At 42.0% G+C, this 23,363-nt stretch overlaps 1 protein-coding gene across 1 annotated transcript in view; it reads left to right on the top strand.

Annotated features, from left to right (window-relative positions):
* Positions 1 to 23,363, top strand: part of PACS1 (phosphofurin acidic cluster sorting protein 1) — a 142,857-nt gene that overhangs the window by 93,757 nt on the left and 25,737 nt on the right. Inside the window, exons 2-4 of the mRNA XM_004437643.3 lie at positions 7,781 to 7,868; positions 19,946 to 20,035; positions 20,801 to 20,926. Coding sequence (XP_004437700.1) covers positions 7,781 to 7,868; positions 19,946 to 20,035; positions 20,801 to 20,926 — 304 coding nt within the window. The remainder of the gene's footprint in view (positions 1 to 7,780; positions 7,869 to 19,945; positions 20,036 to 20,800; positions 20,927 to 23,363) is intronic.

The raw sequence follows: 23,363 nt of genomic DNA, 5'->3' as shown, positions 1-23,363 counted from the left end.
ATATTTAAAGTATGTAATTTGACAAGTTTTGACATAAATATACACTTGTGAAACCATCACCACAATAAGATAATGAACATATCCATCACCCCAAAAGTACCCTTTTGTGATTGCTCCTTCCCGCCCACCCCCCAATTCAGCTTCTTTTGCAATTACAAAGCATCATTTCATTCTCTTAACAGCATCTTTCAAAGGGCAGGGCGGAAGTTAATTCATTTGATGAAGTCCATTTTTATCAGTTTTTTCTTTTAGAGATTGTTCTTTGGTGTCATAGCTAAGAAATCTTTCCCTAACCCAAGGTCCCAAATATTTTCTCCTGTTTTTTTTCTTAGAAGTTTTATAATTTTTTATGTTTTACATTTAGATCTGTAATCCATTTTGAATTGATTGCTGTAGACAATGCACAGTATGAATTGAAATTCCTTTTTTTGAATATGGATATTCAACTCATAAACAATGTTTATCCCTCTATTTAGGTCTTCTTTAATTTCTCTCAGCAATGTTTTGTAATTTTCTATGTGCACATCCTGTACATTGTTTGTCAGATTTATCCCTGTGTGTTTCATATTTTTGATGCTGTTGTAAATTATATTTTTTAAGTGTAAATGTCCAATTATTTGTTGCCAGTATATAGAAATCCTCTTGTTTTTTATATATTGATCTTGTATTCTGTAACTTTTCTAAACTCACTTATTCTAGGTTTTTTTTGAAGATTCTGTCAGGTTTTCTACATAGATGATCATACACCTGAAAATAAAGACAATTCTTTATTTCTTTCATTCTAATCTGGATACCTTTTATTTCTTTTTCTTGCCTTCTTGCACCAGTTAGAACTTCTAGTATAATCTTGAATAAAAGTGGTGTGAGTGGACATCCTTGTCTTGTTCTTCATCTTCGGGGGAAAGCATTCAGTCTTTCACCATTAAGTATGATGTTACCTGTAGATTTTTTCCGTAGATACTCTCTATCAGATTGAGAAAATTCCCTTCTAAGTTTGCTGAGAGTTTTTTTCAGGAATGGATATTGAAGTTTTCAGTTTTTTTGCATCTATTGCAATGGTCATAAGTTTTCTTTTTAGTAGTTAATATGCTGAATTATGTTGATTGATTTTTCTAATATTACACCAACCATGCATTCCTGGGATAAAACCTACTTGGTCAAGGTGTACTATTCTTTTTATGTATATTTTTAATATATTGTTTATAATATTTTAGATATATTGGGTTAAATAAAATATATTATTAAAATTAATTACACCTTTCTTTTTACTTTTTTAAAAAATGTGGCTACCAGGAAAAATTTAAGTTACACATGTGGCTTACCCTATATTTCTATTGGACAGAAAATGTACTAAGGGTACTGGGATAGATCTAGGATTGAAACAGATTTTTATCTTCATATTTGCTGTCTCCAGCTCCTTTCCTCTCATTCTCTCTTAAATTCATCACAATTAGGCTTTCATTTTCACTATTCCAGCGGAATTGCTCTTGTTAATGTTCTCAGTGACTTCCATGTTGCTAAATTTAGTTATCAGTTCTCAGTCTTCATCTTTTCCCATCAGCAGCATTTGGTACACCTGACCATTCTCTCTTGTCTAGAATATCACATTCCTTTGGTATCCCTTCTCCCCCACTGGTTGGTCCTTCTTGATCTCCTTTGCTATTCATCCTCTTCACCTCTGTCTTTAATGTTGACGTATTTTGGGCTCAATCTTAGTCCTCTTCTCTTTGTATACTCACTCTGTGGGTAATCTCATCCAGCCTTATAACTTTAAATTCCATTTTTATGCTGCACTTCCATATTGATGTTTCCAGCCCAAGGACAGACTTGTATATCTAACTCGCTACTTAACATCTCAAATTTAAAATGTCCAAAATTGAACTCTGGATCTTAAACTCCTGAAACCTGCTTTACCCAGAGTTGTCCTTGTCTCAGTTAATGATAACACCATCTTTCCAGATGAGCAGGCCGGAAACCCGGGTGTTGACCTCTGTCTTCAACAATATACCGGTGGGCCGGCCCTGTGGCTTGGTGGTTAAGTGCGCGCGCTGCGATGCTGGTGGCCCGGGTTCGGATCCCGGGTGCGCATCGAGGCACCGCTTCTCCGTCCATCCTGAGGCCGAGTCCCACATACAGCAACTAGAAGGATGTGCAGCTATGACATACAACTATCTACTGGGGCTTTGGGGGGAAAAAAATAAAATAAATAAAATCTTTAAAAAAAAAAACAACAATATACCGAGGATCCAAACTTCCACTGCTCCTACCCTCCAGACCACTGTAGGCTACTGCCTGCGCTGCTGCAGCTGCCTTCCAACTCTGAACTTCTCCCCCTTTCCCCTTTGCTTCCCTTCATTCTATCCTAATAGAACAGCTAGAATAATCCTATTAAAATGTAAAACACATCATGTCTCTCTCACTTAAAGCCAATGGCTCCCCATTTCTTGCAGAGTAAAAGCCAAATCCTTACTTTGGTTTATGAAGCCCTACATGGCTGGCGTGGCCCCTGACCCGCCACCCATGTTGGACTTTATCCCACACTCGCACCCTCGCTCACTCTGCTTCAGTTCACTGGCCTTAATGTTTCTCAAACAGACCAGGTGTGCTACACCTGAAGACCTTTGCACTTCTTTCCCTTAATCTAGAACTTCCCAGTGAGGCTTAAAATTACAACCCTTGCTTAAAATTACAACCTTGCCTAGAATTACAACCCTCCCTGCCCTCCTCTGCCTCATGTGTACAATCCCCCTTACCTAGCCCTATTTTAACACAGTCTAACATAACATGTAATTTATTTAATAATTATGTTTATTGTTACCGACTGTCCTTTCACTAGAACATAAACTCCATGACAAGAGTTTTGTGTTATATTTTTGTCTGTTTTGTTTGCTGTTCTATCACAAGTGACTAGAACAGTGCCTGGCTCATTGTAGGCTGGTAGATAAGTGACAGAGTGATGTGGCAGAACTGTAACTCAAACCAGGTTATGTCTGACTCTAGAGCCTTCATTCTGGTCTTTTTTAAAAAATTGATATGTAGTTTGCATACAGTGGCGTGCATGGGTCTTAGATATGGAGCTCTGTGGATTTCTGCTTGTGTGTATACCCGTGTAGCCACCATGGCTGTATCCTTGTGTCCCTCCCCAATCAGTGCCTCCACCTGCCTCGGTTACTGTGCCAGCCCCTATCACCACGCATTGGCCATGCGTGTTCTTGAACTTCATATGGATGGAATCATGTAGTACGTAGTCTTTTGTGTCTGCCTTCTTTGGCTCAACATAGTGTTTTTGAAATTCATCCATGTTGTCACATGTATCCATTAGTTCTTTTTTGTGTACCACATTTTGTTTGTCCATTCTGCTGTTGGTTGTTTCCAGTTTAGAGCTATTATGAGTGGAGCTGCTGTGAAAATTGTTGTACCTGTCTTTTTGTGGTCTGTGCCCTCATTTTTCTTGGGTTCTCTTGGGAGCTTGGCATAGGAATAGGCATATATTTAACATCTACTAATAAACTACCAAATAGTTTTCTCGGGTAATTGTACAGTTTGGCACTCTCACCAGCCATGTGTGGGACTTCTGGTTGCTCCACATCTTCACCAGCACTTGGAATTATCAGTCTTTATAATTTTAGTGTCAAGTTATTTTCTGCTGTAGAAAAACTGATTAAAGCCAGAGGATGATCAGGGAAGGACCCTTCCTTTCAGGCCTCAGATACTATATTTTTACTGCATAGAAGTACGCAACCAATAAAACACAGGGTAACAAACACCTAGGATGGGCGTCTATCTCAGCCTCTTATTCATTGAGACACCTTAAGTCAGGACATCTTGCCAGACTCAGTCAGCCTTGGTCATCCTCAGACCTATGTCTGGGACTGTTTCAATCAGTTGTGTGTGAGTGTGGGTCTAAGGAGAAATGTCTCTTATTTCCTTGGAATTTTCTGTTATATTAAGATATATGTTGGGCCGGCCCTGTGGCTTAGCGGTTAAGTGCGGGCGCTCTGATGCTGGCGGCCCGGGTTCGGATCCCGGGAGCGACCCGAGGCACCACTTCTCCGTTCAATGCGAGGCCGAGTCCCGCGTACAGCAACTAGAAGGATGTGAACCTATGACGTACAACTATCTACTGGGGCTTTGGGGGGAAAAAACTGAATAAATAAAATCTTTAAAAAAAAAAAAAAAAAAAAAAAAGATATATGTTGAAAATATTCACTTGTAATTAAAATAATTTCTTCTAATTTTATAATGAAGTGCCTGTACTAACTTAAATTGAGTTCTGGACTAAGATAGGCCTAAGCTTGCTCTTGGCTCAACTACTGTCTGTGTGATCTTGGGCAAATTTCTTAATCCTTCCCCACATCCTTATCTATAAAATGGGTATGATACCTATCTCTTAGAATTATTGAGACTGACATGAGATAATGAAATGTATACCAAGCAACTAGTACATGGTAGATGCTTAATGAGTCATAGACATTTTCTTATACTTTGAAGAACTAGAATACGTTTAAGTCCCCACATCCCCTTGAGTCATAGCATTAAAAACAAACAAATCAAAAGACCTGTTGAACTGATCACCAGTAGTATGAAAATCACTGTGGTCTGTCTAGTTTCTAAGCAAACACTGAACATATTCAGTCTCGCTATTTGTTACCTAAGGTCCTAAATCATTCTTGGCTTTCTTGTTGACGTAAGGTGCTGTGGCATAAAGGTTTGTGTACTTAGTCAAGAAATATTTATTGACCTATGATATGTTTTTCTTTCCTAACAAAATTCCGCCATATTATCCTACAGTATTTTATATGTTATGTAAGAGGAGGGATGGTCCAGCGCCTTATGGGGCATAAAAGAGCTGAGGACAAGGAGTGTAAAGGACAACATTGCTTTTTCCCCACTGGACTGTGTAATCTCCACGAGGCTAAGGACCATATCCTTCTACAACACCAACAACTCATCCAACGCCTCGAATCCGGGAGATGCTCACTGTGGGGAATGGGTGAGAGAGGGAAGGGTCACAAGCAGAGGGGAAGACACACGTGTCCCCGATTTAGTCCTGGGCCTCTCCTATCTTGCAGTGAGTTTATTCAGCACCAGCCGATCAGTCTGAAGGTGGAAAATGTTTGCTTTGGAAACAAACAAAAACCTAACCTATCAGAAGCAGCAGCCTTAGATGAGGAAGAAAATTGGGCATATCCAGTCTTTTCCATTTTCTCATCCCAGTTATGTTCCCTTTCCCTTCCAGCAAGGCTTGAAAATCAGTTAAAGAATGTAGTTAGTTACATTTCTTAATAGCCAACTATGTGAAATATAATAATCCCTTCAGTGTTGGCAGAACCGGAGTTCCTTGTGAGCCAGCACATCTCTGCTCTGAAGGGAAGGGAGAAAAACAGCTGATGCTGTGGGTAGTCGTTGATGGGGAAGATTTTGGAAGAGAGCATGCACCCAGGTGATTCCAGTTTAACAAACCTAGGCGTGTTTTAGGAGCTTAGGTGAGGGAGCTCCAGCCAATGGCTGAGGAGGCAGCAGTGTAATGGAAGGAGCTCGGGTCTTGAGAGGAGGAGTGTATTAGCTTTCTATTGCTGCTGTAACATGATCACAATTTCAGTGGCTTAAAACAACACACATTTATTATCTTACAATTCTGGAGGTCAAAAGTCCAAAATGGGTTTCACTGTGCTAAAATCAAGGTGTGGGCAGGGCTGCGTTTCTTCTGGAGGCTCCAGGGAGAATCTGGTTTTTTTTTTTGCCTTTTCCAGCTTCTAGAGGCTGCCTGTATTCCTTGGCTCCTGACCCCATCCTCCGTCTTCAGAGCCAGCAATCACACCACTCTGACCTCTGCTTCCGTAGTCACATGTCCTTCTCTGACTCTGGCCCACCTACCTCCCTCTTGTGATTATATTGGGTCCATCCAGATAATCCAGGATAATCACCCCATCTCAGAATCCTTAACTTAATTACATCTGCAGAAGTCTCTTGTGCTGTGTAAGGTCACATATTAACAGGTTCTGGGGATTAGGAGATGTTATTTGGCCTACCACAAGGAGATTGGAGTTAGAATCTAGCTCTGTCACCTTCTAGCTATGTGATCTTAGATGGGTCACTACTCTGCTTAAAATCTGTTTCCTCGGGGCTGGCCCCATGGCTTAGTGGTTAAGTGTGCACACTCCACTACTGGCGGTCGGGGTTCGGATCCCGGGTGCGCACCGACGCACCGCTTCTCAGGCCATGCTGAGGTGGCGTCCCACATACAGCAACTAGAAGGATGTGCAACTATGAAATACCACTATCTACTGGGGCTTTGGGGGAAAAAAGGAGGAAGATGGGCACAGATGTTAGCTCAGAGCCTGTCTTCCTCAGCAAAAACAAGAAGATTGGCATGGATGTTAGCTCAGGGCTGATCTTCCTCAAAAAAAAAAAATATGTTTCCTCTTCTGTTATAGGAGTACAGCAATGAACCACACACACATACGTGCACCCACAGAGTTCTGTTTTTGAGGTCTGGATGAAATAATATATATGAAAAGACCTGTAGGCTTTCGTATATTTTAGTTGATTTTGATTGTGGCTTAAAGCAAAAGGAAAGAAACAGATTTATTTGTTTTCCTTTGTGTTAGCAGATCTTAGAAAGTGCTTGAGGTGAGGAGGGTGAATTCAAAATCAGAATTCAGTTCTGTTGATGTGGATTTGTCCCCCCTTTTTCATGAATTACATTAATTTCTTCAACATAGATTCTTGTTCATCTGGTTTTAGCTAGAGGCCATTTTAGGAAATTGTTAAACTTCACTTAACAATATTTGCTGAGCAACTATACTGTGCCCAGGCCTTTGGTAGAAGGCCCAGAGGTGACAGAGAGTGTGTGGCACCCGAGGACCTAAAGAAATTCAGTACAGTGGAGCGGAGAGTATGAGGAAGGAGTGCAGAGAGATAAGACAGAAGTGGAACACAGGGGTAGAGCTACAGCACTGAGGACAAAACACACATAAGATGGAGTCTAATTCTCAGGACTTGTTATCACTCTGGTCAGCAACATCCCTCGGATGACTCGCCATTCTCCAGAACCTCTCCAAGGAAAAGAGTGTTTTAAGGACTTGAACCACTCAAACCAGAAGCAGAAGAGCAGCATCCGAAGTTTCCCTCCCAGCACCTGCTAGAAGTCCAGGGTAGCCCTGCGTTGGTAGGGCCAAGGTCAAGTCAGATTAGAGTTGCTGAGACCCCAGAGCAAGGGACAATCCTATCCCTTTCAGTTAAGGGGTTTCCTCATTGTGGCGCTAAAGATTTTCTGCATACTTGAAGCAGTGTTCGGGCTAAAATCGAATTTGTGACCATTTAAGTCATTTCCTGCCAAATGGTATCTGTTTGTGTGGATTATCTCCCTGTTGCTACAGATTTACATCTGTAAACTTTTCAGGTGTGGTTAGATGTAGGCTGGAAGAGGAACTGGGTAAGCAAAATAAACATCTATACCCCTCCCTTGGTCTGCTCCTCCCCCCTCAGAAATTGCTCCCACACGTTAGGAGTAAAAAGGCGTCTTGGTTTTGGCTTGAGATAAAGGGGCATCCACAGAGGTTCATGGAATAATGTACCTTTTTGACACTTCAAGTACAAAAGTTAAATAAGAGGGATGCTCTTTTACTGAAGGAGGGGACACAGTTTGGACGGAGAATGGCATTCTAACCTTCTTACTTTAGATAAAGCAGCGTTTCCCCCAACAGATGGTCTTGTAAATTTTCTTCTCATAAATTCCTTACATTTGACTGGATCTTCTTTCTCTAAATTTTTCTAGGCTGTTCAGCTTGACCCTGAAGAAACTCGTCATGCTAAAAGAAATGGACAAGGATCTTAACTCAGTGGTCATTGCTGTGAAGCTGCAGGTGAGCTGTTCAGGGTCCCAGGAAGCTGGGTAACTATTTGCCCACTGTTGGGGCTTCATAAATAACCATGGTGGCCACCTCTCTCTTCTTTCACTCAGCAAAGCAGGTGCAAGGGAAGAAAGACAGTTGCGCTCATGAGACCTACTCTGTCCCAGTTCTGTCTCCTAGCACTCAGTTGCTTTAAACCTTAGTTCCTCTGTCTGAAGAAAAAAAATGGTTCTTCCTGCCCTGCCTATCTCACAGGATTAGCATGAAGATCAAGTGATATGGATTCTAAAGTGTTTGGTAAACTCTTCAGAAATTACTAGGGTGGCTAGTGTCGGTTTCAGTCTTGTTCCCAGGATTTCTAGGTCCAAATAGATGTATGGGTTGGGGAAGCAGTTCGGAGGTTTTCGATAAAGTAGAAGAAACTTATAGGTTATTATTTCAGACTTGGCAATTTAAAATTTACTTGGATATTTTATCTTCTGGGTAACCCTCACGTTTAATTCCTTGTACTTAACTCAGTTTCTTCAAAGGGACCCAAAATATTTCACAAACATTCGTATTCTAAGCATTCCTGAATTTCAGGAAAGAAGGGAGAAACTGCACTACAGGAAGGTTAAGGAATTTACCTGTTGCCAGCTAATTACCAAGTGGCAGAAGTGGGGCTAGAAACTAAAGAGCGTGTAATTTGTGTAGTCATTAAACTCCATTACCAGACCTTCGTTAACTGATCAGTCCTTTCTAATGACGACTCCCTGGAGCTCACTGAGATGCTGCAGTGCCTCTGGAGTCATTAAATAATGATTGCGTTCTTCAGCTCAAGAATAGTGTGCTTATTGAATTCCTACTCACTGAAAAATTGTGGGGGGCTGGCCCTGTGGCCTGCTGGTTAAGTTCGGCACGCTCCGCTTCAGCAGCGCGGGTTTGCAGGTTTGAATCCTGGGCGCAGAACTACACCACTCATCAGCCATGCTGTGGCAGCATCCCACATACAAAATAGAAGAAGGTTGGCACAGATGATAGCTCAGGGCGAATCTTCCTCAAAAAAAAAAGAAAGAAAGAAAAATTAACTATATGGTAACTCCCTACTAACCAGAATATTTTCTTAGATCACCTATAATGCAACAATTTATTGCACTCATATTGGCTTCATTAAAATCTGCATCTATAGCACTGACAGTATGGGAACCATACATTGAGGTTCTCAGGTCTCTTTCAGAGATGAATGCATTATCTCAATTTAGTCCTCAAAACCTAAAACATTTTAGTTACTCCTTATGAATTTCTGTGTGTCCCACCTTATACTCTAACACTCTTTTCACCTTTGTGCATAATTCCTCCCAATTCTGCGAAACGTTCCCAGACACTGGGGGTCGAAAAAGCAAGTGTGGGACAGTGATGTGCTAGAGGAAACTCTCAGTATCTTTTCCTCCTTTCCTGATTTTGCACTCCATTTCTAGGTCACCGGCAGTGTTCCAGTTTTCAGGAATTGTTTGCTTTGCTAAAAGCTGTTGCTTTCCAATGCAAATACCGTTGGTATGGCTTTGAAAGTTCCCTGCTGCTTTTGCCATCCCCACAGTTAAATGCCTTTGCCAAAAGAAATAATTTCTTTTATTTCCTGATTAAATATTTAACACTCTGTAAAATTTAAAATTATACCAAAAAACTACAAATATCCTGAATTTTTTATTGCTTAACTTCCAAGCAACTGAAAGTAATTACAGATGTTATCACATTCATTTATCCAGTCACTTATTTATTCATTCATTTAATAAATATTTATTGAGCACCTATTTGATATTGTTCTAGGCACAAGGGATATAGCCGTGAACAAAACAGACCAAAATCCCTGCCTTTAAGGACCTTTCCAGGCCAGTAGAGCAGCAGTTCTCAAAATAAGGTCTGCAGACCCTGGGCTCCCTAAGACCCTTTCAGGGGATACATGAGGTCACGATGATTTTCGGGACAGTACTGTAGTGTTATTTGCTGTTTCCACTGTGTTAACATCTGCATTGAAGGTACAAGAGCAATGGTGGATGGAACAGTGGCCCCCAGCACAAATCAAGACAGTTGCACCAGAATGTACCAGTAGTCATTGTATTGTCTACCATCACAGACTCGAAGGAAGAAGAAAAAAGCCAGTTTTGCTTAAGAACATCCTTCAAGAAGCAGTAAACATTGTTAATTTATTAATCTCCACCCTGGTTTACTTGTCTTGTTAATATTCTGTGTGATGAAACAGGAAACATGCATAAAGCACATTTGCTTCCTAGCAAAGAATCCTGCTGTCTCGAGGACAAGCGCTTGTGCGAGTGAGTTGTTTTTCAAGTAGCTGCCTTTTTTCATGGAACACGATTTTTACTTGAAAGAGGGGCTTACAGACAAACTAGTTATTCAGACTCGGGTATTTGGAAGATGTTTTCTTTTTTTGTCTTTTGCTGGGAAAGATTCACCCTGAGCTAACCATCGTCTCTTTTTTTTTTTCCTCCCCAATGCCCCAGTACATAGTTGAATATCCTAGTTGTAAGTCCTTCTAGTTCTTCTATGTGAGCCACCACCACAGCATGGCCACTGACAGACGCGTAGTGTGGTTCCACGCCCGGGAACTGAACCTGGGCCACCAAAGCAGAGTGTACGGAACTTGAACCACTAGGCCGTCAGGGCTGGCTCTGGAAGATATTTTCTTGAAAAAGAACAGAGTGAGCCTGTCACTTCAAGGGAAACAACAGAATATTTTTGGCCAGTAATAAATAAAATTTGAGCTTTCAAGTGAAAATTAGAATTTTGGAAAACTTGTCTCTGTCGCTGTAAGCTTAACAGCTTCTCAGTTCTTAAAGACTTTTCTGAAGAGATTGGTGGTGACAGTAACAATTATGATTGTTTTTATTGTATAATGAAATGTGTAACGTTTGAAAGATTTGCTTAATTCAGTGAACCAATATTTTCCAAATGACCAATGCGTGAGGTTACAAAATTATGCTGGGAAAATTCATTCAAAGAACAAAATAGACCAATGGATTGGATTTTATTTTTGACTTTTTCTTTTGAAATAATTTTAAATTTACAGAAGAGACGCAGGAATAGTACATGGAGTTCCCATACACTCCTCACTCAGCTTCTCCTAATGTTAGTATCTTTCTTAACCATGGTACATTTATCAAAACTAAGAAATTATCCTTGGTACTATACTATTAACTAAATTACAGACTTTTTTCAGATTTCCCAGTTTTTCCAATGATGTCCTTTTTCTATTAATTGATTGGATTTTGATATATAACAAAGTACAAAAGCCTTATTGATATGATTTCGAATTCTGCTTTGCAACTAACCTTTAAGAGACTACCACCAGTAGAGTTTTGGTGTAGTATCAAAGAAGATTTCACAATTATCTGAAAAGGCTATTAAAAAACTCCTCCTTTTTCTAGCTTCATATCTCTTTGAGTCTGGATTTTTTTCATGTACTCAACCAGAAGAGTATTTTGCAAAATACTGAATACAGAAACAGGTATGAGAATCCAGCTGTCTTCCATTAAGCCAGACATTAAAGAGATTTGCAGAAATGTGAAAGGATGCCATCTCCCTCATACACTGCTGATGGGAATGTAAAATGGTGCAGCCACTTTGGAAAATAGTCTGGCAGTTCCTCCAAAGATTAAGCATAGAGTTACCATATGACCAGCAGTTCCACTCCTAAATATTACCCAAGAGAAATGAAAACATGTCCACACAAAACTTTGCACACAGTGTTCATGGGAGCATAATAGCTAAAAAGTAGAAACAACCCAAGTCCATTAACTGATGAATGAATAAATAAAATGTGGTATATCCATATAATGGAGTATCATTTGTTAATAAAAAAGAATAAAATACATCTATGCTACAACATTGGTAGACCTCGAAAACATTATGCTAAACGAAAGAAGCCAGTCACAAAAGACCACATATTGTATGATTTCATTTGTATGAAATGTCCAGAACAGGCAAATCCATAGAGTCAGAAAGTAAATTAGTGGTTGCCTAGGGCTGGGGGTGGGGTGATGGGGAGTTTGGTAAGGTGACAGCTAAGCAGTAAGGAGTTTCTCTTTGGGGTGATGAAAATGTTCTAAAATTGATTATGTTGATAGTTGCACAACTCTGAATATGCACAACTCTGAATATACTAAAAGCCATTGAATTGTACACTTTATTTTTTCTTTTTGTGAGGAAGATCAGCCCTGTGCTAACATCCCATGCCAGTCCTTCTCTTTTTGCTGAGTAAGACTGGCCCTGAGCTAACATCCATGACAATCTTCCTCCATTTTTTTTATGTGGGACACTGCCACAGCATGGCCTAACAAGCGTGCATGGGTGCGAGCCTGGGATCCGAACCCTGGGCCTCGAGCAGCGGAGTGCATGGACCTAACCGCTATGCCACAGGGCCGGCCCCCTGAATCGTACACTTTAAATGGGTGAATTGTGTGGTATTTGAATTATATCCCAATAAAGCTGTTATAAAAAAAAAAAAACAACTTTGCCATCTTCTAAGTTGTTTTTGTTTTAGAAAAGATATTTTTCGGGCCGGCCCCGTGGCTTAGCGGTTAAGTGCGTGCACTCCGCTGCTGGGAGCCCAGGTTTGGATCCCGGGCGCGCACCGACGCACCGCTTGTCCGGCCATGCTGAGGCCGCGTCCCACGTACAGCAACTAGAAGGATGTGCAGCTATGACATACAACTATGTACTGGGGCTTTGGGGGGAAAAAATAAATAAATAAAATCTAAAAAAAAAAAAAAAAAATTTAAAATGAATTAATGCATATTTTAAACTATCTCAGTTTTAATTCCTAATATGGTAAATATTGATAGATATACCTACAAAAACAAAAGATTGGGGGATCCTCAATAATTTTTAAGAATGTAAAAAGATCCTGGGATTGAAAAGTTGAAGAATCTATGTAGGAGAAGGAAAGAGATAATAAACATAATACATAAGAAAATTATATACAGGCTTTCCTTGAAATCTAAGTCATTCTTGAAAACATATTGGATGGCAGAAGCCTGTCTTCCATTGTTTATTTATTTATTTATTTTAAGATTTTTTATTTATTTATTCCCACCCCCCCCCCAAAGCCCCAGTAGGTAGTTGTATGTCATAGCTGCACATCCTTCTAGTTGCTGTATGTGGGACTCGGCCTCAGCATGGCCGGAGAAGCAGTGCCTCAGTGCGCGCCCGGGATCTGAACCCCGGGCCACCAGCAGCGGAGTGCATGCACTTAACCACTAAGCCACGGGGCCGGCCCCTATCAGGAATTTTTTATTTAAAAAAAAAAGACATTTAAAACACCAGTGACCTAATTTTCAATGCATTAATACTCATTTTTTTTGTGTGAGGAAGATCAACCCTGAGCTAACATCCATGCTAATCCTCCTCTTTTTTTTGTTTTTTTTTTTTTTTGCTGAGGAAGAGCAGCTCTGAGCTAACATCTATTGCCAATCCTCCTCCTTTTTTTTTTCCCCCCTGAAAGCCCCAGTAGATAGTTGTATGTCATAGTTGCACATCCCTCTAGTTGCTGTATGTGGGACACGGCCTCAGCATGGCCAGACAGGCAGTGTGTCAGTACGTGCCCGGGATCTGAACCCCAGGCCACCAGCAGCAGAGCGTGCGCACTTAACCGCTAAGCCACGGGGCCAGCCCCGCATTAATACTCATTAACGAGTGTTTTTATGTGCTGTAAGTAATGATACTGTAGTATCAGATATAAATTGTTTTGCTTCAATATTGCAAATGAAGATATACTGTCATATAGATAAAAAATGATATGTAAAGATACCAAAGATAATTTTGAAATTGGACCCAAGTTGGAAGTGCCCCAGGCTCCTGGAAGAAGCAAATACTGGGACCCATGAAGGGCTAAATCTTTGGAGAAGGGGGGTGAAGATGAGGACCATAATGCACCATGCTTTAAAAGCATGAACCAGCTGTGATCCTGTGACTGCACTGCACTCTACATCCTGTTACCTGCACGTGCAGATTCGTTTTAACAAGTTTGCAATTCAGATAATGCAGTTGGGATAGAAATGTTTCCAGGTATATATAGCACATATTTGGATAGCGAGAGTTCAAATAATGAGGGCTGCTGCTATTGGAAGGTGGTATGTCCTGTGGGGAAATAAATAAGATAAAGAAGATGGAGCGTGCCAGAGGTGGAGGAAGTTACACATTGTCTGTGGTGGTCGGGTAGGCCTCACTGAGAAGATGACATTTATGCAAAGACTTTGAAGGAGGTAAGGGCATCCAGGCAGAAAGAAAAGCCAAGGCAAAGCCCTAAGGCAGAAACGTGTCCGGCCGTGTCTGGCAGAATCAAGAGGAAGGAGAGGAGGCCAGTGAGTCTGGAGAAGAGTGAGAGAAGGAGGAAAGGAGGTCAAAGAGGTGGGGGGACGGGGTGTGCGCAGATAACTGCAAGGCCTTTGGCTTGCAGTCTGTGTAACTTGGAGGGTTTTGAACAGAGAAGTGATAGGGTCACTCTGCCTGTTGTGTGGAGAATAGAATGCAGGTGGGCAAGAGGAATCAGGAAGACCAGTTAATAGGCTACGACAGTGATTCTGGCAAGAGATGAGGGTGGTGCCAGAGTTTTGGCTTAAGCAACAGGTAGAGTGGAATTAAGTGAGATGGGGAAGACTATGGGTGAAGCAGGTTTGGAGCGAAAGATCCAAAATTCAGCTTATTATGTTTGAGATGCCTATTAAACATCCAAGAGGAGATGTTGAACATATGAGTTTGGAGTTCAGGAGAGAGGTCTAGGGTAGGGAGAGAAATTGGAGAGTCATCAACCTGTTTGAGACCATAAGGTTGGATGAGATAACCAGGAGTGGAGTGAGTGAATACAGAAAAGAGAACAGGTCTAAGAATTGAGGCCCCAGGCACTCCAACATTGAAAGTCAGGGAGCAGAGAAAGGACCTGGAACGAGACCAAGAAAGAGCAGCTGGAGGGTAAGAGGAGACCCAAGAGAGTGTGGTGTTCTGGAAGCCAAATGGAGGACATGTTGATGGAAGTAGAGAGTGATCGGCTCAGTCAGAGCTGCAGATGGGTCAAGGAAGATGAGAACAGATCATCAGATTCCTCAAAGTGGAGGTTATTTGAGACCTTGTCAATAGCGGTTTTGGTGGAATGGTGGAAATAGAAAGGCTGACTGGAATGCATTTAAGAGAAAGGGAGAGAAAACTTCAAGAGAGCAAAAATAAACAACTCTTGAGGAGTTTGCTGTAAAGGGAAGGTGAGATATGGGGTGGTAGCCAGCAGGTCATGTGGGGACGAGAGGATTATTTTTTTTTTAATGAGAGAAATAACAACGTGTTTGCTAGTGGAAATGATCCTTTGTGTAGGAGAGGAAAGAAGGGCCAGAACAGCATCTTTGAGTGGGTGAGAGGGATGAGATCTGGTGCCCAAGTGGTTGACTTTGGATAGGAGCAGGGCGGTTCATCTGTGTAACAGGAGGGACAGAGGGTAGATGGTACAAATGTGGTAGGTAAGTAAGTTTGGTGGGAGTTGTGGGAGCTCTTTTCCTGTTGCTTCAATTTTCTCAGCAAGTAGGAATCAAGGTTATCAACTTAGAGTGAGGGGAACCTGTCATCTAGTAGAGTGGGAAAGTGGAAGGACTTGGGAGAGTACAGTATGATTGCCAAGCAGCAGTGCAGACCCGCTGAAGATCTCGGGTCCTAAATTTAAAGTCAGAACAGTTAGCCTAATTATGATTCTCTCCCGGCATGTTCAGCTGGTGCAGCTGGATTTAAACAGAGTTGTAATTTACCAAGTGAGTATGGCAGAACAATAGCAGGGCAAAGGAGCTGAAGGTGTGTGCAAGGATGTGTTTATAAAGATTGACTATGACATTTTAGCTGGGTAAGAAGGAAAGAGGGGGCGGCGGGGACAAGAGGAAGAGTGAACCAATGGGAGGATCCCTGGATTGTAGGCCCTGGTGGGTTTGAAGGATTATGGTTGTTGGCAAACCAGAGATAATGAGCTGGGAAGATAGGAGGTGTAATCAGGGAGTAGGATGCATGAAACTGAGATTAGGTATTGGTTGTAATTATTGGTAATGATGTGGTCCAGAGTATGGTCATGTGGGTGAGTGGCTAAGACAGGTATGAGGACAAGATCATTGAAAGAGAGGCATTATGTGATTTAGAGGCCAGGACATTGGAAAGAGCGTATACCGAAGTCATAAAGAATTATGACTGGAGTAGTGTTGGGGAGAGGAACAGTGAGTGAGGAGCTAAAATCAGGAAATGAGCAGGAATGACTGGCAGTTACACATGACAGCAACAGTGAGAAATAGAGAGTAATAGAAACTGATTACATCAATTCAAAATGGGGAGTTTTTAGGGAGGTGGAAGGGAGAATGTTCTAGAGCTGGTGATGAGAGGACACCTGCCCCACCTCCAGGCCCAGTGGTGTGTGGGTTGTGGGAGAAAAGGAGCACCATAAGAGGGCCACCCAGGAAGCAGTGTCTTCAGGAGATCAGGTTTTGGTTAGAGCAGGGTTTCTCAACAGTGGCACTGTTGACGTTAGGGGCCAGATCATTCTGTTGTGGAGTCTGTCCTATGTGTCATAGGGTGGTCAGCAACAACCCTGGCCTCTACCCTCTAGAAATATCTCACACACTGGTTGTAACAACCAAAAATATCTCTATTCCGATGTCTTCTACCCCTGGTATATATGACTGCTGTATATACCACATTTTGGACTCTCCCAGCATTTCTTTTTTTTTTTTTTTTTAATTTTATTTATTTATTTTTTCCCCCAAAGCCCCAGTAGATAGTTGTATGTCATAGCTGCACATCCTTCTAGTTGCTGTATGTGGGACGTGGCCTGAGCATGGCCGGAGAAGTGGTGCGTCAGTGCGCGCAGGATCTGAACCCAGGCCGCCAGCAGCGGAGCACGCACACTTAACCGCTAAGCCACGGGCCAGCCCTCTTTTTTTTTTTTTTTTTTGTGAGGAAGATCAACCCTGAGCTAACATCCGTGCTAATCCTCCTCTTTTTGCTGATGAAGACCGGCTCTGAGCTAACATCTATTGCCAATCCTCCTCCTTTTTATCCCCCAAAGCCCCAGTAGATAGTTGTATGTCATAGTTGCACATCCTTCTAGTTGCTGTATGTGGGACGCGGCTTCAGGATGGCCAGAGAAGCAGTGTGTCGTTGTGCGCCCGGGATCCGAACCCCGGGCCGCCAGTAGCGGACTGCACGCACTTAACCGCTAAGCCACGGGGCCGGCCCTCTCCCAGCATTTCTGAGATTCATTTTGCAGAGATTTCTTAAAAGAGCCTAAATAAACTCAGGCGAAAACTTTGTCGAGATTTTTGTTTGTACTAGAAGTTACTACAAAAAACATTATCTAACAGATGAGGCAGAATTTCCTTCATTATTTTTAATTGGTATATAATACAATGCTATTCTAATTGCAAAACCATTGTGAAATGTTGTATTTAGGAAATTTTCCTTCTGCATCAAACAAATCTGCATTTTGTAAAAACAAAATTAGAAATGGATAAGAAACCTAAATGTGAAAACTAAAATTTTAAAATTTCTGAAGGAAAACATAGCAGAATATCTGCACAACCTTGGAGTAGGCAATGATTTCTTAGATAAGACCCAGAATGCATTAACCCTAAAAGAAAAAATAATAATAAAGTTGATCTGATCAAAATTAAATACATCATCAAAAGATACCATTAAGAAAGTGTTTGGGGCCGGCTCCGTGGCTTAGCGGTTAAGTGCGCGCACTCTGACGCTGGCGGCCCCGGTTCGGATCCCGGGAGCGCCCCGAGGCACCACTTCTCCGTCCAACGCGAGGCCGAGTCCCACGTACAGCAGCTGGAAGGATGTGAACCTATGACATACAACTATCTACTGGGGCTTTGGGGGTAAAAAACTGAATAAATAAAATCTTTAAAAAAAAAAAAAAAGAAAGTGTTGACAAGGCTCGGCCCCATGGCTTAGCGGTTAAGTGCGCGCACTCCGCTACTGGCGGCCCGGGTTTGGATCCCGGGCGCGCGCCGACGCACCGCTTCTCCGGCCATGCTGAGGCCGCGTCCCACATACAGCAACTAGAAGGATGTGCAACTATGACGTACAACTATCTACTGGGGCTTTGGGGAGAAAAAGGGAAAAAAAGGAGGAGGATTGGCAATAGATGTTAGCTCAGAGCCGATCTTCCTCAGCAAAAAGAGGAGGATTAGCATGGATGTTAGCTCAGGGCTGATCTTCCTCACAAAAAATTTAATTAATTAATTAATTAATTAAAAATAAAAGACTAAGACATTAAAAAAAAGTATTCACAATACATATATATCTGACAAATGACTTGTATAAATAATAAAACTTACAACTTAATAACAAGATAAACAACCTGGACAAAGAAGTTTGATCAGGCACTTAATAAATGGAAATTTACAAATGACCAATAAACTGATGAAAAGGTGCTCAATATTGTGAGTGGTCAGGGAAATGCAAATTGCAGCCACACTGATGTTCCACCACACGCACTCATTAGAATCCATGAATCAAGGGCTGACCACACCAAGTGCTGGGGAAGATGTGGAGCAACTGGGGCCCTCATACACGGCTGCTGGGGCCGTGAAGATGGTACCAACACTTTGGAAGTCAGTGACAGTTTCTCATCAAGTTAAACATACATCTACCCTAAGACCTAGCAATTCCTCTCCTAGGTGTTTGCCTAAGAAAAAGCAAAACATATGTCCACACAGACTTGTACAAGACTGGCAGCTTTAGGTATAATGGCCAAAAACTAGAAACAACCCAAATATGAATGTTCAGCAGCAGGAGAATGGATAAACAAGGCGTGGTATAGTCACAGTAGAATTCTACTCAGCAATAAAAAGAAATGAACTATTGATACACACAACAACTTGTATGAACCTCGAACGCATTATATTGGGCAAAAGAAGTCGGACCGGGGTAGTACATACTGTACGATTCCATTCATATGGAATTTTAGAACAGACACAATGGATCTACGGTGAAAGAAGTCAGAACAGTGCTTGCCTCTGCGAGAGGTGCAGGATTGACTGGGAGCGGTCACAAGGGATTTTTCTGGAGTGACAAGAATGTTCTACGTCTTGATACAGATGTGGGTTACACGGCGTATGCATTTATCAGTTCATCGATCTGTGTCCTGGAGATCTGGACACGTCACCATTGTATTTAAATTAAACCTCAATTTTTTAGGAAAAAAAATTTAGAAAAAGTAGTTTATACAAATTCATTGGCATTCCTCATGCTGATCTCTTTTTACAGTTTAGGAATAGTTTAGCCCAACTTTGTTTCTTTAAGAGCTGAAAACACTGGGGTGTCTAACCCAGTGTTAGGTTGAAAGGGGTGGGGCTAAAAGTAAAGGTTCCTGGAAACTAATTATTTCTAAGCTGAGACTGGAAAGGCGAGTTGGTTAGCTGTGTACAGAAGCATGAAAGAGCATCCAAGAGGAGAGAAAAAGCATGTGAAAAGGCCCAAAGACAAGGCAGTGCAGCTGAAGGTCAATTAGAGAGGAAGAAGGGAGGCTGAGGTGAGCGTGGAGAGATCTTGCCACACCTCGGGATGCTGATACCTGCTTGCTTCTTCCTTAGGAGAGTTGGGAGAACTCAAATGCAATAACAAATCATTTTCATGTGAAAACTCTTTATAAGCATACAGCATAAAATATAAAATCATAACGATGGTGGTGGCATTGATTCTAGTAAGTACAGTGAAGACAGATGAAACGTTTGGACTGGTAAGGATATTTGTAGAGTTTAAAAGTGGTTTGCGGGCCAGCCCTGTGGCTTAGTGGTTAAGTGCGCGTGCTCCGCTGCTGGCGGCCCGAGTTCAGATCCCGAGCGTGCACGGACGCACCGCTTCTCCGGCCATGCTGAGGCCGCGTCCCACATACAGTGGCTGGAAGGATGTGCAGCTATGACATGCAACAATCTACTGGGGCTTTGGAGGGAAAAAATAAATAAATAAAATCTTAAAAAAAAAGAAAAAAGTGGTTTGCAAACGTAGTATTTCTTTTGGTCTGATTTTTGGTGACACAGCTTTGACTTATTTTTTCTTGGTTTCAGGGTTCAAAAAGGATTCTTCGCTCCAACGAGATCATCCTTCCAGCTAGTGGACTGGTGGAAACAGAGCTCCAATTGACTTTCTCCCTTCAGGTGAGACTCTCCTCACTCTCAGGGCACTAAGGTGCACATCCAGTCTAGTCCCCAGACAGGCCTCTAATCTGGAGACTGTTTCATCCAAGAGAAGCCATAGCCCAATGAACTAAAGTCACCCAGTGAATTCAGGCCAATGAATTAGCCATAGCGGGAATTAATTAAAGTCACCTACAGCTTTTACAGCTAGCCTGGAGGGCCGGAGCAATCACTTAGCCAGCCACACTAAGGAGGCTGAGACCCAGGTAGGCTGCTGAAAACTACATCACATCTCATTCTTCTTTTCCCTTTCCTTCAGTAAGGCTGTTGGCCCCATCCGTCCTACCACGCTCAGCCCCATCACCTCTCTTTAGGAATCCACAGCAGGCACCGCAGCTGAGTGAGCCCCTTCAGTCTCATTTTGCCCCCATATTATAATCTCCATCCCTTCCCTTCTCCTCCTTATCCCTTTAGTATGTCTGTCTCTCATCATAATCCCAGTAGCCCAAAATGAAGCGCATGGAGAAAACACTAGATCACATGGCAAGGAAAGAGGCAGCTTTCTGAACATGTGTGGACCACAGAGCTGTGGAATGGAAGCCAGGCGCCAAGCAGAATCAGACCCTCAGCAGCAACCTAATGATGCTTCCTTTACCCCCGACCACCCCCTTGTGTAGATGGGAGACAGTGAAGCGCAGAAAGATTGTCTGTCCTTGAGCAGGACCGGTGCCCACCAAGGACCCGGTTGCTGGTTAACTGTGCTTGACTCTGTTTTACGCTTGGTAGTACCCTCACTTCCTGAAGAGAGATGCCAACAAGCTGCAGATCATGTTGCAAAGGAGAAAGCGTTACAAGAACCGGACCATCCTGGGCTATAAGACCCTGGCCGTGGGCCTCATCAACATGGCAGAGGTAAGACGAACATGGTCTCCAGCCTTTAAGTCAGAGACCTGAGAGAGTTGAACCCAGCAGATGATTTTCCCAGCCTGCTGGCTGGGTGTTTTATTTTATTTTACAAGTTAACTTTTTTATTGGAAATTTAGGATATACCTCTTTTTATCAAGTACTTTCTCCCTCACAAAAAGTTTTTTCTATAATTTTTAAAAAAAATTCAAACTTGTAGAAAAGTTATAAGAATAAAGAATCCCCATGTACCGGGCCGGCTCCGTGGCTTGGCGGTTAAGTGCGTGCGCTCTGATGCTGGCGGCCCGGGTTCGGATCCCGGGCAAGCCCCAAGGCGCCACTTCTCCGTCCAACGCGAGGCCGAGTCCCACGTGCAGCAACTAGAAGGATGTGAACCTGTGACATGCAGCTATCTACTGGGGCTTTGGGGGGAAAAAAATGAATAAATAAAATCTTAAAAAAAAAAAAAAAAAAAAAAGAATCCCCATGTACCTTCACCTAGATTCTTCAGTGTTAACGTATTAACACATTTGCCTTCTCTCCCTGTAGATACATTTATGCATATTATTTTCTTTTCTGAACCATTGAGAGTAAGTTGCAGACATGATGCCCCATTGCACATTAATACTGCACTATGTTAATTTCCGAAATAAGAATACTCTCCTGTGTAAGCACCACATTTACATAACGTCACATAAAGATCAGGACGTTAACATTAATACAAGATTACCATCTGACCACAGTCCCCATTCAGATTGTGCCACTTGTGTCAATGATATCCTTACAGGCCCAGGATTGAATCTAGGATAACTTGTTACGTTTAGTTGTCATGTCTCTTTAGTCTCCTTCAACCTGCAAGAGTCCCTCAGATTTTCCTTGTCTTTCATGCCCTTGACATTTTTTAAGAGTACAGGCTGGTTACCACTTTATTGAATGTTCCTCAGTTTGGGTTTGTTTGATCTTTTCTGAAGTTTAGATTCAGCTTATACATTTTGCCACTGTATACAGCTTATACAAAACTTCCGCCATTTTTGGCAGAATTATCACAGAAGTAATGCTGTGTTCTTCTCAGTGCAACATAGGCAGCACTCCATGTCAATTTGTTCTGTTACTGGTGGGTTAACTTTTATTGCTTGGTTAAGATATTTCCAATAGAAAGTTAATAAATATTTTGTACTTACCAGTGAAAAAATATTTTTTAGGAAAATGTTTTGAGACTATGTAACAGTCTTCTTCCTTCTCATATCTTCACCAACTAGTTTTAGCATCTATTAATGATGCTTGCCTGAATCGGGTATTACTTTGATGCTTGCCACCATTTCTTCTGTGTTTATCGGTTGGCTTTCTGTTGTAAGATAGAGCTTTCCCTTCTTCCCTTCTTACTAATTGATTCATTTTTTTTGTACCAGTTATGGACCTATGGATTCCTGTTTAATTCAGTGGGGTTTAATCTGTTACTGTCGTTATTTGTCTTGATGCTCAAATTTTCTCAAATTTGGCCAGTGGGAGCCCCTTCAGACTGGTTCCTATATCCTTTTTGATATGTCCCATCATTCTTTACGTACTCTGGCACAAAATATTGCAGGCTCATCTTGTACTTTCCCTGACCCAGCCTTGGAATGAACCAATTCTCTGAAGAGCCCTGGTTCCTTTTAGTGGAGAATGGTATTTAGAAACCAAGATCTGGGCACTAGGAGTGCCCATTTTCCAACTGGGGTCTCATTGCTTCTACTCCCTCTCAGCAAACAGAGCTAGGAAATGTGTGTGTGTGCGTGCACGCATATGCACTCATACATACATACACCTCATATCTATTTCCATATCTATATCTATCTGATCATGAGCTCGCATCCAGTCAACTCCAGTCCAGCACCAGTGGGCTTATTCTAGCCTTCTCCTTTCCATATTTCTAATTCCCTTCTCCATCAGTAAGTAACCAGGCTCCCATTATCATCAATGTGTTTGCTTGTTTGTGCAGTTCTCATATATGCCAGGCAAATCCTCTCAGCCCTGACAAAGGGGAAGAAGAAAGGGCCACAAATCATTTCTTTTTTTGTGTGTGTGTGAGGAAGATCAGCCCTGAGCTAACATCTGTGCTAATCCTCCTCTTTTTGCTGAGGAAGACTGGCTCTGAGCTAACATCTATTGCCAATCCTCCTCCTTTTTCCCCCCCCGCCCCCACCAAAGCCCTAGTAGATAGTTGTATGTCATAGTTGCACATCCTTCTAGTTGCTGTATGTGGGACGTGGCCTCAGCATGACCGGAGAAGCAGTACGTCGGTGTGCGCCCGGGATCCGAACCCGGGCCACCAGTAGCAGAGCACGCACACTTAACCGCTAAGCCACGGGGCCAACCCCACAAATCATTTCTGTACTTTAGTACATTAAATAGGAAAAATTAGTACATTAGTACTTTAGTACATTAAATAGGAAAAATTTTGTGGCCA

The sequence above is a fragment of the Ceratotherium simum genome, chromosome 34, assembly GCF_057802395.1.
Source record: "Ceratotherium simum simum isolate JZ-2026a chromosome 34, ASM5780239v1, whole genome shotgun sequence".
In the NCBI taxonomy this organism is placed as follows: domain Eukaryota; kingdom Metazoa; phylum Chordata; class Mammalia; order Perissodactyla; family Rhinocerotidae; genus Ceratotherium; species Ceratotherium simum.
This window is presented reverse-complemented; position numbering and strand designations above follow the sequence as displayed.